This window comes from Rousettus aegyptiacus, unplaced genomic scaffold (assembly GCF_014176215.1).
Source record: "Rousettus aegyptiacus isolate mRouAeg1 unplaced genomic scaffold, mRouAeg1.p scaffold_m13_p_2, whole genome shotgun sequence".
Classification (NCBI taxonomy): Eukaryota; Metazoa; Chordata; class Mammalia; order Chiroptera; family Pteropodidae; genus Rousettus; species Rousettus aegyptiacus.
In genome coordinates, this window is record NW_023416295.1 from 7,260,918 (window position 1) to 7,277,163 (window position 16,246).

Below are 16,246 nucleotides of genomic sequence, written 5' to 3' on the forward strand. Positions count from 1 at the left end.
GAAAAATAAACGACGGTCAGGATCCAGTCAAGGATTCCAGGACTAGTTTCTTTAGCATCCTTTAATCTAGAGTAGATCCTCATCCTTTCTCTGTCTCTCTGATCTTTATATTTTTGAAGCTTAAGCAATGCCCCTTCATTAGGGTTTATACCGTATTTCCATGATGAGGTTCAGGCGATTGGCAGGGAGGTCACCGAAGGGATGCTGTGTCCTTCACAGAGCACACCACTTTCTCATTTGGTTGTGACAGGGTCTGCTAGATTTCTCCACTGAAGATTTATTATTCTCCTCTTGTAATTAATAGCTGTCTCACGGGAAGATACTCGAGGCTATATAAAATTCAATTTTTCATAAAACATTTAGTCCCTAGTTTTAGCATTCGTTGATGCTTTTTCTTGCCTAAAATATCTATTACTCTGGTAGTTGCTTGCCAGATGGTGGTTTTCTGATCTCTTCATCTTTTCTCCCTTATTGGTTTGCGTTCTATTGTAAGAACTTTTCTTTTCCTTCCATTAATATATTTATTTACTTGTTTATATCAACATTAACTCATGGATTCTTTCTTTTTTTGAGGGTTGTAATCATGATTATCATTATTTATTTCGATGGTCAAATTGTCCACAGTTTAGCCAATGGGAGCCCCTTTGGCCAAGATTCTGTCGTTCTTTGAACACTTTCTTACTTTCTGTCACAGGAGCATCTCGTACTTTTCATGTGCCGGCCCCAGAGTCAACTATTTCTCCAATGAGGGCTGGTTCCTTTCTGTGGAGAATGATATTTAGAAATCAAGATTTGGGCTTTACGTATGCTCATCACGTTGATATGTGAGAGTCCCTTAGTGGGCACTGCTAGGAAATATGAGTGCATGGGTGTATGAATGCATGTATACACAAACGCGCCTCTATATTGGTGTTAATTTTGACTTTTCCATGTATATTGAAAAACATAATTTGTTTCGATTACTCCAATTCCAGTCTAACGGTTCTTTCCAGCCTTCTTTTTCATACTTATAACTTCCTTCTCCAACAGCGGGAAGCCTGGTCCTCAGTATTTACAATAGAGTTACATTTTAGCTTTTAATCCTTTAGCACACATGAAGTACATTCAGAATTACAAATCAATACCATTTTGGAAAACAAGCTTACTAACTAAATCTCAGTATTGGTTTGGAATTCTGTCTTTAACCTGAGGGCATGTAGTCAAAATACCGTGTTAAAATGTCACCGGAGTTTATTTTTTCTCTCTTTACAGTAGTTATGCAATTGGTTAGACTTACTCATTTTTATTTCTGTTCCATTGTGACTTTTTCTTCCCATCCCTCTGAACTGCATTATTGTTTATTGATATGATTCTAAGTCATAACTATACAAAAAGATATACTTGGAAAAGTGTCACTTCTCCATCCCTTCTACCCAATTCCTACACCCCCGTCATTTTATCCCTATTTCCAATCACCCCCTGTTGGTAACAGATATCTGGTTTTCCTTCTTGTGTTTGTTTTTTCACAAATGAGCAGACAAAAATATGTTTTTACTTCCTCACTTTGCTTACATAAAATAGATAGGCTTTTTCACTTTGCTTCTTTTCCCATAACAGTATACCCTGTAATTCACTCCATCTAGGTACATTATTCTTTTTTTCACACATCTGTAATAGTATATTAGATAGATATAATTTATTCAACTGCTTTCTTTTGTATGAACATTTAGATTGTATTTTTTTATATATTTTATAATGACAAATAATGCTATAATGGATAAACTTGTGATGATATATTTTCGTATTGATGGGCGGGGGAGGGGGTATTTTCAGGGTAAATTCCTAGGCAGGGCATTGCTGGGTCAAAAGGCATGCAAAGTTTTGTCATATATTGTCAATTCCCTAACAGCGGTTGTATCAATTTGCAATCCAGCCAGCAATATACGAGACTGTCTTTTTCTCCTTAGCCTTGCAAACACAGCATGTGCCATGCTTTTTGATTTTCACCAGTTTGATGGGTGAAAAAGGTATCTCAGTGTAGTTTTAGTTTGCATTTCTCTAATTATAAGTAGATCTTTTAAATAAGAACCAGTCAGGTAAGTTGTATTCTAGGAGTTTCATTTGGTTTTCTACAAAGTATATCCATATTCTATTGACCATACATTTTTAAGGATATAGTAGATATTTCCATCATACATTTAAATAATTGCCAAGGATATAATCTCTATCGTATTTTATATACTGTGATTTTAAATAATATTGCTACATGGATATTTTAAATGTAGTCAGTATAATCTAAATACCAAAATAGCATCTTTTTTTAAAAAAAAATCATGAACAAGCTCTTCTTTAACAATTATAAATTTTATAACTTTTTCTTTCTGATCTCTAATAGCCCTTCTGTTCCCTCTCCTACCCCTCACCCAGATGTCATCCTAATAAATTATAGTTGCACGCTTGAAAGTCTTCTATTGATTACCCTGTGAGATTACACAAAGAATTAGACATTCAAATCAGAAATCTCATTTAGTACCAAACTTGACAAATGGTTTCAGAGAAACAATCAGAAGATGCAAGGAAAACATGGTAGGATCGGGAGCTGTCAGAGCAGCTTTCTTGCAGCATCATAAATGGCCCGGTCCGAATTAACACAGAAGATACCTCATACGGTACGTGGTTATATTACTTATGCAGAAGAGAGTCCTTTTTAATATTGAAACATCTTTTTTTGTACTTAATTACATAGCCTATTTTCCTAGAAGCCATGTGCCATAACTGCACAGATTTTAGCTTTGTTGACCATGAGAAATGCTAGGCAAGCAGGTACATCCTGCAAAAAGCATTCTATAGATGAGGAGTTGCCTGCTAGCAAACAGCGGAAGGTCTGCCATTAATAAGTTGACAAGAAGATTAGACCAGTAATTTCTTTTTTTTTGGGGGGGGGGGCGTAGCTCTCCTTTCCCTAATGAATAGAGGGAACAGAACTGTTTTTTAATCATTTACTTCCCACATTATCATATTCCCTCTACAAGAAAACAATATAAATAATTGGAATTTTCAAAAATTATTTTCTGCAACCTTATATCTTTAAGTTTAAATATGTCTCTGATTTGAGTTCTCTTAACAGTTAGTATGTACACCCATTGATTAGTACGAAATAAATATATTACATATATTAGTTACAAATAAAAGGTGGTTTTATTAGAAAAATGACTCTGAATGAACTGAATAAGATGGACTTTTTAAAATTAAATTTATTGGGGTAACATTGGTTGACAAAATTATATAGATTTCAAGGGTACAATTCAACAATATGTCCTATGTACATCATCGCATTTTGTGGTCATCACCCAAAGTTGATTTTGACTTTTTTCAGTTGAGAGTTCTATTGAGATGATTGATCCACATGCAGCTGGTAAGAAATAATGCAGTCTACAGCCACACCACCCTGAACAAGTCCAATACCATCCGATCGCAGAAGCTAAGCAAGGTCAGGCCTGATTAGTACTTGGATGGGAGACCGCCTAGGAAGACCCGGTGCTGTAGGCATAAAAAAAAAATAAAGGATTGTAAGCTGACAAGGTCCTTGCAATCTGTGAGGTCAACCTAAACAAACAAACAAACAAAAGAAATAATGCAGAGAGGTCCCATGCACACTTTACCAAGTCCTCTCCCATGATAATACTTTGTACGACTATGGTATCGTATCACATTCATACAATCTACCAGTCTTATGAAGAGGTTTTGTTTTACTTATACTCGTTTATGCACGTGTGTATTTAGTTCCATACAAGTTCCACACAGATTGTAGATTCATGAGTCACAGCGGTGACCACTCCGGTTGCCCTTCGCCCTCCCCTCCCCTCCCATCCCTAACTCCCGGCAACCACTAATCTGTTCTCCATTTCCAGAATTTTGTCATTTCAAAAATGTTGCGTAAATGGAATCAAAAAGTATGTAACTTTTTAGTTTGTTTGTTTGATTTTCACTTAGCAGAATTTCCTGGAGATGCATCCAAGTTGCTTCTTGTATCAATAGCTCATTCTCGTTCATTTCTGAGTAGTATTCCATGGACTACTATGTACCACAGGTTACTTAGTCATTCACCTGAGAGAGACTGATTCGGTTTTTGACTATGACAAATAAAGCTGCTCTGAACATTCACATAAAGGTTTTTGTTTGAACACAAGCGTCCATTTCTCTGGAATACTTGCTAACTCCATGGCTAATTAGCTTCCAGGTTACTTCTCTTGTCTCAGACCTCCAATGGCCTTCTGTTTAGAGCTCTAGACTTGTAGCCAACAGATAGGTGTGTTGATTTTGTTACCGCCAACCAACTGTCATCTCAACATTATTCTTTCTAAATGTTTAGTGTCTTCACTAGCCCCTTCCTGACAAGTTGTGCACTAAGGAAGATGAATTGATAAGGCGCTATGAGGACAAAAATTGGTAACATTTCTCACCTGCCACATTGTTTGTCCCTTGAATACATTTGTCAGGGAAATGCTCAAGCAGTGAGCTTGATAGCGATTTATCATTCCTAGAATTTTCTCATTATGAACATTTTAGGGCTCTGCTGAATTTCTCTACCTTTCCAGCACATTCTACTGATTAGAAAGCAGAAGGAGAGATATCAGACTGGTGACATAAATTGTTCTTGTGCCACTGAGTGCAACAGCACCAGTTTCGACCATCGTTGGGCCAGCTTACCAGAAGGGGCCAAATGAGGGAAAAGTATGTTTTATTGTGGTGTCATTTTTATTAAGTGACTTTGTTTTCAGGGGCATACTTCAGCACCTTTCAGATAAATCACTCCTGTCTTTGACAGTAACAATGACAGTATGTTCAAGCTTCACACGTCTAAGAAGCTAATGGACAAACTGCACGCTGGGAATCCTTTGATAACCACAAGATGAGACACGGCATTTCAAATCATTGCATCTTTGGAACTAAGTCATAATATGAAAAACAGAAATACATGTCACTTAAATACCTAATCGTGAGATATATGCTGTATTTAACAGCTGAAGCAATGTTCATCTTTCCGTTAGAGTATAAAAATAGTACTTAATTATTCCTCAATATTGGGTCTTAGTAAATTTGCTTCCCCCCATTTTATTTACCTAATAAAAAGAAAATATATTTCCCAGTTACATATCTATTAATATTTTATAGATTTTATCAACATTACCCATGCAAATACTAGGAAAGAACTGCTAAACAATAAAAAATATCCTCCATATCTATGACTTTAGGAAAGTTCCTGGAATTAAAGAAAATACATCATTAAACAAAGGCATATATGTAAATGTAACCCAGAAAATATGCACTTCAGAAAAGCTGCATTCTACTGCCAACATTGTTGCTACTATTAAAAAAAATATTAAGAATAAGTCTGCAAGCCTTTCTGGGTCTCACCATCTCCTTCGGGGATGCTGTTCACATAAGTCTGCTGTTAACAGTTAAGGCAGGCTTACCCCAGCCAGCCAGGCTTACCCACTCTTGGTTAGCCAACCAAGCTGGGCCAAGCAGATATTAGAAGACTTTGAAGGGTAGCTTTACAGAAAACATTAAAATTCATCCTCGTCACAATCTAGGCACAGGAAGGCTGGGTATGACCCATGGAAGCACGAGGGTCTAAGGAGCTGTTGCACCCAGAGAGGATGCCCAGGTCTGCTGTGAGCTGGGCCGGGCCTTTAAGCTGGCCTTCCAGGCTCACAACTGCCTTTGTGAAGAATGTGCAAAGCCCCGCCCACCATGACGTTTTACACCCAGTAGATTTCTGCATCACGCGTTGTCTGGCATGTCGGTGCACAACCCATAAGAGCAGGGTTGGAGCCAGCTTAGCACATGTTTAATATTTGTTCTGTGGAATTATTCTTTGAAGTCGAGATTGTTTTCTTGGTAAAGCAGCATTTCAAAGCTCTTTGGGAATGCGATACCCGAATAATAAGTATGCGTTCTCATCTCCTTCCATTGGCGATGCTAAACTAACATTGCGATTTAAATCTCTGGGTTATACAAACATATATCAGGTTAAAGACACTTTAAGTCTGACTCCAAACCCTTTTCAGAATGTTTAACAAGCCCCGATAGAGTACCTGTCACCTTTCTACATCCCTAATCAGACTTTGGTCTCAGGGTGGACACTCGAAGAAAGGGCCAGAGAGAAGGTAGATTTTATAAAAAGTAAGTGGTCTGGATGATGCCCATCAGCGAAGTACATTGAAATAGTGGAAAGAGCCTTGGCCTTGAGGTGGAGGACTTTTGTTCTGTGTCTTGCTTTTTGAGCAAGATGATCCGGGGCAAGTGACCTCATTGCCTCAGATATCAGAGTCATCATTTCTGCCTCAAAGGCATGGTGTTAGTTTGGCACAAATGGCACCATTTAGCTCTAAAAAGCCCATTATGATAACGATATACCTTTGACTCATCGGGAATTAATTGCAATGTAATCATCAAGACTTTGAGTTTAAATGCTGGGCAAATTTGCTAGTCAGTTCTCCAAACTAAAGAAAGAAGAGACTAAAGGAAAGTCAAATAGATGCTGCTGGGCATGCTAAAACTACTCTCAATTTTGCTGCTAGGTCATAATGAAGGCAAATCAGTGTGATGTGCCCAGACCATCCTGAGCGTGAAAGCGAAGGTGCTGAGTGCGGCCAGGGACCCTGTCTGTCCAGCTGTCAGGGCAAATGTGGAGCCACTGATGGCTTTCTAGCTGCCAGCTCATCGTGTTTGGGAGGCAAAGCCCGACTTCATCTCCTGCCCCCACGTCATTCCAGCTCCCACGTGCCTTTTCCCTCTTCCCTGGGGCTCTTCCAAAACCCCTCAACTGCTCACTCTTCTACTTCAGCAGTGTCTCAGGAAGCCAAACCACAGAGAGGGTGAAGGCTAGCAAGTGTTCATAGAACACAGCGTGATCTAAGGAATGAACCCCAAATGGGAATTTTTGTGTGTGTGTGTGTGCTATTTGTGCCATTTGAAAGGAAAGATCTTTTGAACCCAAGAGAAGTTTCCTGATTCATCAAAAGTCCTCCTGGAGACAAGTGTGTGCCTTACCCCCCCACCCCCCACCACCAAGGCCAGCCTTGCCTGTGAAGTGTTGAGTTCTGTAAACTTAGTGGTGAACCCCAGCTGTGTACTGGGAAGGTAAGCCCCCAAGAGGGCAGCGAGTTGCATCAATTTTGTTCACTAATATACCTGGTTCCTAGTAGGTGCTCAACAAACCCTTATCAAATAAATGTCTAGCTAAAGACATTTAATTTTCAAGCCCAAAGCTTATCACTTTTACATTTCTCACACCAACTTCATAGATTTCACTGTAAACAGCATTTATCCTTTAATACCTTCTCCGTGGCTTAAGCACGTAATGTACATTCAAGGTCATGAACAGCATTGTGTTTGTGTTGTGGCTTAGGTGAGTGGCATGTGGATCCATCCCCACTCTTCAAAGTGGCTAGTAAATTCTTGCTTCTCCTTGGCCAGCAAGGAAGGGGTACATTCAAGCTCGGATCTTGAATCTTAGGGGTTCGTCCCTTCCCCTCTCTCTGGAATATGCAGGTGGGACTTGATTTTGGAGCAGAAGACTGTGACTCTGGTATTTGGCCCCTGGATGATGGCCACTCTCGTTCTCATCTTCACTTTGTAACCCAAAAGCTATCAGGATTCCCAGTTAAGCTGTCTCTGTTTTGTGTTCCTATCATGTTATTTTATGCCAGCTGGGGAGAGGAAGTCTCTTAGATACAATGGAAGAATAGCCAGACCTTTTATACCCCAAGAAATGCCTCTGGAGAGTCTTTGTTCTTGACATATTGTCTAGGAGAATCCCTACAGTAAACTAACCGAAACCAGGCTGGTGAGCTTGTGAAACTCGGGAAGCTGTGAATTTTGAAGATCCCCAGAAAATCAGGTGGTTGGCATCATTCGGGATCATCCATCCCATCCTATGTCCTAGTTTAGGGGCCCCTGTCATTGCCCATTTCATCCTATTGTCCTTTAAGGTGAGTCAGGGTCCTAGACAAGGGTTTTTCAGGTCAGAATGCCACGAAGAGGAAGGAACGAAACGGTGCCAGCTTAGCCAGAAGGATGCATGTCAGGCAACCAGATTTGTTTTGCCATACACGAGCAGGGAACGGTGACTCACGAATGGAGAGCTGGCTGGGCTATCGGAAAACTCTTGGGTGGGAAGGAGAGATCTGAGGACACTGGTCTCCCCTGACCTGACGCCGTTAACACTGCAGACACTCTGGCGGGGCCGTCGGTTCCATGGCCTCTATGTATTTTCACATGCTGCGAACATTCTCAAATAATTTCTTCTAGCCTTAGCCCATTCACACATATTGCAAACGTCTGTGTCTGAGGCGTCAGTTTATGCCATTGAATGACACATGGGGAAAAACTTTCATTCTTCGCTGTTTATTTCTTTCAGAATGATTCATTCTTAGCAAGTTTCTTGCCCAGTGCCCTTTTCTGCGACGATAGAAAAGATGCTAGTATTTACTGCGTGTTTTCAACTCATTGTTACTCATTTTGAAGACTCTTCTCGTCTCCTTCCAAGTCCCTTTGTTCCAACACCCTGGGAGGTGACAGCTTAAAATAAAATCTGTCTACCATTTTGGACATTTAGTGATCAATTTCTTGACTCGGTGTTTCTTGTCTTCTTTGCGGCCGCGGAATATTGCAACTCTTAAGGATAAGAACCAGAAGGGACTTATTCACCTGGAAGATATTCACCTCTTTCAGAGATGGTCAGGAGAATAAGATGCTCAGTGACCAGACCCGGCAGTGGTGCACGACTGAGCTGGAGGTGGAACCTCTCGAAGCAGCCTTGCACGTAGAGTCCTGGGTTCTTACTCAGGGGGCAGAAGTGGCCACAGAGGGGCGGGGAAGGACATCTCCGCAAGGGAGACTGCCAAGAAGTGATCTCTCTCTGTATATTTAAACTGCTGCAACAGTGTTGACATAGCAGAATACAGGAATAACGGCGGTGTTTCAGGGTTTCTGTTGATCGAGACACACGGACGCTGTGGTCTCATATCCACAGAGCACGGCTACCTGCACGGCATAACTGAATCTTTGTTATTCTTTGACAAATAACTTAAAAAGAGCTTCTACTCTCTTTCCCATGAAAAGCTGAGCTGTAAGCTACATTTCTACTAAACTATGTATTTTTTTTTCACTTTTTTTGAGCCCCAATAGCTGTATTTTTCTTTTTCCGTATTTCGTGTTCCACATTTAAGGAAACTCTAGATTATTCTTTTTATTCCATTTCTAGAAAAACTCTTCAGATAATGTTTTCCCTATATTTCTTTAAGAAGCACCAACTTGTTAACATGATTTCTTGATATTTATGTAATCTCGTGGGATTTCAGACAATATTAGCAACTCCACCAAGGTAACAAAAGAAGAGTTTCATTGATTGCCAAGGTTCTCTCAGTTAGACCCTCTGTCTTCTCTTTGGTGTCGACTGGAGATGAGAGAGCAGCTCCCTACCAAGACTGCTCAGCAGGTTTGGGCCGGGTTAGCACCTCTTCATCGAGGAGAGGGCTCAGCCAGGGGTCTTGCCACGGCCTGGGGTGAGGGGCACACGGTGCTCTCTAGCTGCGGAACTGGCTGCTGTTTCCGGAGAGTCAGCCATTTCCTGTCATTTCAGGAGTGTGCTCGCTAATTCTGTGCTGACAGGAAGGGCTTGTCTGTTCCCCGCAGCCTCTGTGGCCTCCGCTGCAGATTCCAGGTGAGAGCAGGCTACACTGTGGCCCCAGGAGCATCCCGTGTCATCGTGGGCCCTTGTCAGTACCGCAGTGTGGAGGGCTCACCACATAATCCGCGGTCATCGCTTCTGCATCTGCGGGCTTCCTAACATGTTGCAAGAGGAAGCTAACGGAATAGCCAGGGTTAGTTACTATAGAACATGTTTTATACCCCTTTTTTTTTCACAGAAAACTTATGGAAGAAAAGCCCAAAACCCAGAGCTCTTGAGATTAAGTTTTATTTTGATTGCATTTTTAAAATATTATACAAATTTTTGTTGTTATATATAAAAAAAACAGACCATGTGTATTATATAGCTAATATATATTATATATTAAATGTGTTTAATATATAATAAAATTATATAAATATTTTGCTATTTTTGCCCCATTTTTCCTGATAATTTTAGATTCTGAACCTTACTTTCTGCAGTGGTAAAAGCATGAATAAATTTTTAAAGAAATGCCTAGGTCTTTATTGTCACAGAGAAGAGTGTCATTTACAAAAGTACTAGGCAAAAGAATGCTGTTCATTCCTTGGAAGGATCCACTATATTTGGATGCTCATATAAATCCAAAATTTCTCTTACAAGCTAAAGATGGGGAAAAGTGAATAAACCACTCAGAAGTGAAATCAAATGTAAATAGCTCTTGTCTGATAGCAAAATGGTCCAGGAATTGAACAGGTGTCATTTTAAGCTGTCTTTTCTCTGCAGTTTTCTTCACAAATAATCAAAACGTTCCTGAAATCCGAACACTTTGCAGCATAAAATATGTACCCCAGTGTCACCACCGGACCTATGGTTCTCGTCTTTAAACATGAGTTAGTGGTAATAATATTCCGTCCTGACTCACAGGATTGTTGATGGAGCTAATAGATACAAAGCGCTTTTAACCTAAAGTGTGATACAAATATTAGTCACTGCTGTTCAGGTCTGTGTGGCTTGACTTGGCAGCGAATGTATGTAAATGGTGACTTGAGACCTTATGCTTGAGAGGGAGTGTGTTGTTCAGGTGACACTAGTGAAACTGGACCACTGAATAAAAATGACTTTCATAATAAGTTTACTCCCCAAAAAATTATGTCTATGTGTTATGTTGTACTTCTGTGTTTTGAAATTGTTTTTATAAATGTCTACGTATTATTAAGTAGCTTTCATTATGGTCTAATCAATGTTTTGAGCACTAATCTATGCTCCATTCATCTCTCAGGCACACTTCCAAAATAAAACTTTTTCCCTTAAAATCTCTAGTTTTCAAGTGATGAGTATTTATAAGAGAGGAATACATTTTGTCTTTGTTGTCAGAACTTTACTACTATGAAATTGCTTACTATTGGAGGGAATCATTTATACTTCTAATAACGCTTTTTAAACTCATCCTTTAGTGATAACATGATAGAAGTCACTGCATAATTTGTGTGTGTGTGTGTGTGTGTGTGTGTGTGTGCGCGTGTGCATGTGTATGTGTAGGGGTGGGTATACAATCTTAGAGCAAATCAAAGGAGAGTCGCTCACTCCAAAAGATTTTTCTATCAAATACAGTTATGTCTTGTTTCAGTGGATAGTAAAAAATAAGGTACTTCCACGTCAACACTGAAGCCAGCTTTCCTTATTTGCTTTTAAACTTCCAAAAGTAAAGATGTAGAAAGGAATGAAGTATTGGTACAAGGTACAACTCGGATGAACTTTGAAAACATTATGCTAAGTGAAAGAAGCCAGACAGAAAAGATCATGTCTTATACGATTCCAGTTACACGAAATATGAAGAACAGTAAATCAATAGAGACAGAAAGCAGATCGGTGGCTGTCAAGGCCTTGGGGGAGAGGACAAGGGAGAATGACTACTTTGTGGGTACTATGTCACCTTCGAGGGTGATGAAAGTATTTTAAAACTAGTTAAGCCTGATAGTTGTACACCATTTTGACTACTAAATGCCACTGAATCGTATACTTTAAAATGGTAAGTTTTATGGGATATGAATTTAACATCAATAAAGAAAACTAATGCTGTTAAAAAAGAATGATATCGTTAAGTACCATATGCAAAAAGTTCAATTTCAGTACATAGTATTTAAGTACCCTGTATTGTGCATTTTTACACATCTTTATTATCTGACTCCAATCCACAGCGACAAGGAGCTATTCAGCCAGTTCCTTTGGGGGACCATAAGCAGCCCCAGCGTCTGTCTGAGTCACTTTTCCCTTTCGATGCATTGCCAAGTGTCACTTTTATCTGTCGCATCGTTCCCATCTGTCTCCTTCTGTCCTTCCCACTGCCTCTCCCCCCAGTTCAGGCCACCCTTACCTCCGGGCTGCACTACTGCAGCAGCTTCCCGCCTGAGCGTTCCGCCATTGGCCCTCCCCACCCGTCTTCATGGCATCAGTCAGGTCTTCTGAGTTCACGCCCTTGACCAGATCCAGGCCTTCCTTGGACCGTAGATTGCCAGTGGCCTTCCATCAAGAGCAGAGAAGTCCCTCCTCCCCAGACTGAACGCGGGGCCGTCCCCCGATGTTCGGTTTATGTTATCCAGCAGTCGTGGACCTTCTGTCTCTTCGCCAGGACTGCTAGGCCGTGGCCCGCTGTGTGGTCAGGCCCAAGCAGCCTATTTGTCCAAGCGGGTGGGGGCCCTTGCCTTTCTGTCTCCTCCTTTTCTCTCTGCCTTGGCTTGCTGGGCTTCTCTCCAGCTTCTGAGGCCCTGGTGGCTTGAATTCCAGTGACTGTCTTAACCGGGGCCTTCTGCTGGCAGGGTACCATCCCTCCCTCTCCCGGTTGCTCAGGGTACTTTGTGGCATCCTTGGCTGCCTGTTGCATGCTCTGCCTTATACCTTAGTAGGGGCAGAGGGCAGGTTTTGCATCCAGGACCACCCACCCACCTGGTAACCTGTGGAGCTAGAGTTTCAACCTCCACTTCGCCTGCCCAAAAGACAAATATTTGGTTCCTTCCTTCCTATTGATCTTTGGACCTCTTTATCTTCGCTCTCCCCGCCTCCCCTTTCCCCTTGGCACACAACCATTATGTATAGTAGGTTCCAAATAAATATTCCTGGAATGTACAGCACTTATACCTCTTTATTCAGAAGTTGTGTTTTTAAAGGGACCGTTCGATTAATTCTTCTTTAAGAGATGAAACACGAGAAGAAGCGGTAGTACTTAACTTCTGTGTCCTGAAATTTTTGTCTGTGGCCTTCATAGTCCCATTAAATATGAACATTGATTTGGAATCACTGTGGCCAAGAGGCCTTTCTCAGTTGGTACCATTTTCCTGTACCCTTTTCTGGTCTTTTCCTCCTCAAATTCATAGTATGTATACCCGTGCCACTAATTTCGAATCTAATTATGTACTTTTTTTGTGTGTTGCTTCTTAAACGATTTATTCGGAGTTATGCATTTCCATAATAGTACCATTTCTACTTTGATGAATGAAAAGAAAATGAAAAAATTAAAATCTTTCCTTAGTATATCATAAACATGGTTTCAAAAAGGCACCATTTGAATCGCTTGGAATTATGTTCCTTAGTTTTAGTACTGCCTGTCTAGCTATTGGATAAGGCGGCATGCTGGTCTCAACCATCTGGTGATCTTTCATACATTATCGGCATTACCAGATGCCCATCAGTGGAAAAACAAATGAGATTGAAAAACAACTGTATTGCTGTATTTTCAGAGATTGCCTTGGAGAGAAAACAGTCATGTTTTAGGCCACAATTTAAACAAACCATTTTTGTGTGTGTGTTCTTGGCATTTGCTAGAAGTGAGTAGCTTAAGGGAAATCAGGCACTGAGAGACTTGGAAAGAGAACCAAGATAGGAGATAAGTTTAATAAATATTTTGCTTTTCAGATGCACCATCCTGTTGACTTCTGCATCTCATTGAATTCTGCAGGTGTTTGGTTGCAAATAAACTTCAAGTGGCCTTAGAATTTCAGAGCGATGCCAAATTATGTGAAAGTCACTCTGATATGAATGTAAAAATATGGTAGGAAGAGGAGAGTAGTTTTTTACAAATCGGATTTTAAAATCCAACTCTATGTAAAGAATATCAATATCTTCGTTGAGTGGGCAATTTGTTAAGGAGAAATGGTAAATATTCTGATAAGTTATTCATTTAGAGAGCAGGAAAGATGTCTCCCCACCTTCTCTGTGTGACACCTGAGAACATCCGAATGAGCGACAGAGTAAGAGCTGTCTGTTGACCTCTCCCTTTTCCTTCCTCTCGTCCCTCTGCAGGTTACCTATCTGGGTAAAGTCCCCACCACAGGCATGCAGTTTTTGTCAGGCTGCACAGAAAAGCCAGTCATCGAGCTCTGGAAGAAGCACACATTAGCCCGAGAAGACATCTTCCCAGCCAATGCGCTCTTGGAAATCCGACCGTTTCAAGTGTGGCTCCATCACCTCGACCACAAAGGCGAGGCTACCGTCCACATGGATACGTTCCAGGTGGCCCGCATCGCCTACTGCACTGCCGACCACAACGTGAGCCCCAACATCTTCGCCTGGGTGTACAGGGAGATCAACGATGACCTGTCCTACCAGATGGACTGCCACGCTGTCGAGTGCGAGAGCAAGCTGGAGGCCAAGAAGCTGGCCCATGCCATGATGGAGGCCTTCAAGAAGACTTTCCACAGTATGAAGAGCGATGGCCGGATCCACAGGGACAGCTCCTCTGAAGAGGTTTCCCAGGAAATGGAATCCGACGACGGCTGAATGAACTTAGGATGCTTCAGCAAAGGCAGCATTGGTCAGGGAGTTCCAGACCATAGATGAATAAGCAACGATTCAAATTTGGGATGAAAGACTGCCAAACTATTGGCCAACCAAGCTTTTTAAATTCAGAAGAGCAATTCTAAATCTAAAGAAATGTATTATTAAAGTAATTACATTACGTTGAAATCTGCTGCTGCTGTGACTGTGAGGAGGGTGGGAGTGTGGATGGGGAGGAAAGTTCTAGATTCTTTTTTTTTTTCTTCTTGTTTCCCAACGCCTTCCTGTAGGAGAGTTCCATGCTGATTTTCACCGCTCTCGGGCAAATACACTGAGGCTATTATTGGATGGACCATTCTAGTTTGCCTTGCGAAACCCAACAAGAGCGTTAGATGCAGCCATGGGATCCGTGGTCATGGGGGGCGGTGGGGACAGTGCTAATGCTGGGGTGAAAGGCGAAGGGCTGAAGGGAAACCTCTGATGGAGCTGACCCCGAGAACGCCTTTCTCGCGTCACCTTTTAGATCCTCTCCTCAGTAAACAAATCGGCACAGTCTTCTTTGAGCTTTACCACTAACAGCCTGCTAGTCGGCAGTTAACTCACAGATAAAGATAATGCTTTTATTTACATGAATATATCAAGTAGTACCCTTTTACTGTATTCACTGCATCTGTTTTCCTAGAATCCTTGCAACTACTAATAACCCCTCACCTCCTCCTCCTGCCCCATCCAAGTCTTTCCCCTTCCAACCCATGCCAACATCCCCACAGGGATGGATTCTCAACATACACTGCAGGACACCAAAAGGGAAGATAATAACCAACAGATAAAATAAACCATCAGACCAGCTAGGAGTTTAAAACCACCACCACCAGAAACCTTGGGCAAAGGTTATCAGCGACTGAACAGACTCTACGTAGGCTGTCCTTTGTTTCAGCCCTGATTTCTGGTAACTTATTTAGCAGATGGTCCTGTCTGATGAATCCTTCATGGCAAGCTTCAAATCTGATTTGGAATCACCAAGGAAGCCTTGCCCCCACCACTCGACATTGCACTCAGATAGGGAGTGAGTGCTGTATCCTTGGCTTGTCTAGAGAACATATGTCCGTCTTAATCTAAACAGAAACCTGACCTCGTTATCTTAAAATTGGTAAACTCTCAGGGTCAGGGTGACTAGTGTGTTCACTCTTTCTAATGAGAATTTCTCACTGAGAGAGCCGAGATTTCTCAGTTTCATGGCACTTTCAATGTCATAAACACCAAGAGTCAAGGTTGAATGAAATTGAAAGTATTTCTTAAAAGATCCACATTTAAGGCTGAGAGCAGATGGTTAGTTTTCCAGGTAATGCTGCTCATTTATCGAAGTCTGTTTTTAATCCTGCTATCTTAGGGGCGCCGGGGCACCTTACAGAAGCCTTAATGAGAGCTAATCGCATCTAGAGAACAGTGGTATTGGTGTCGTAGCCCGTGTATCCATGTGTCCTTGTGTGTGTTTGATTGTGTGTACGTGTGCCCCTGTGTGTGGGTCTGAGTTTAAGGCATGTAGAATAAGCATGGAGTCAAACTGAGGAAAACCTGCCTCTTGGAGATTCGCTTGACGCTTTCCAACACATGTAAACTATTCCTTAGCATAAATGCATTCATTCTTTAATAAAAGATACATTTGCATTAATAAAGCTGAGGAGTTTCATCCTTTATGTCTTTCCTTTCTTAAGTAATGCAAACCTGAAGGACAACATAGATCAGATTGAGTAAATAGGGAATTCTGTCTAAAAATATATTTGAACTTGGTCATAGATAACCCATTTCTTGATT

The 16,246-nt window shown here is 41.2% G+C and overlaps 1 protein-coding gene and 1 pseudogene across 4 annotated transcripts in view; both read left to right on the forward strand.

The window, feature by feature from the left end:
- The window catches only part of PID1 (phosphotyrosine interaction domain containing 1), a 202,039-nt gene extending 185,913 nt beyond the window's left edge, over positions 1–16,126 (forward strand). For all 4 annotated transcript variants that reach the window (XM_016134620.2, XM_016134619.2, XM_016134621.2 and 1 more), the window contains one exon: positions 13,958–16,126. In XM_016134620.2, coding sequence (XP_015990106.2) covers positions 13,958–14,434 — 477 coding nt within the window. In that variant the 3' untranslated portion in view covers positions 14,435–16,126. The remainder of the gene's footprint in view (positions 1–13,957) is intronic.
- Positions 3,410–3,528, forward strand: LOC118614300 (annotated as a pseudogene).
- Positions 16,127–16,246: the final 120 nt, after the last annotated feature.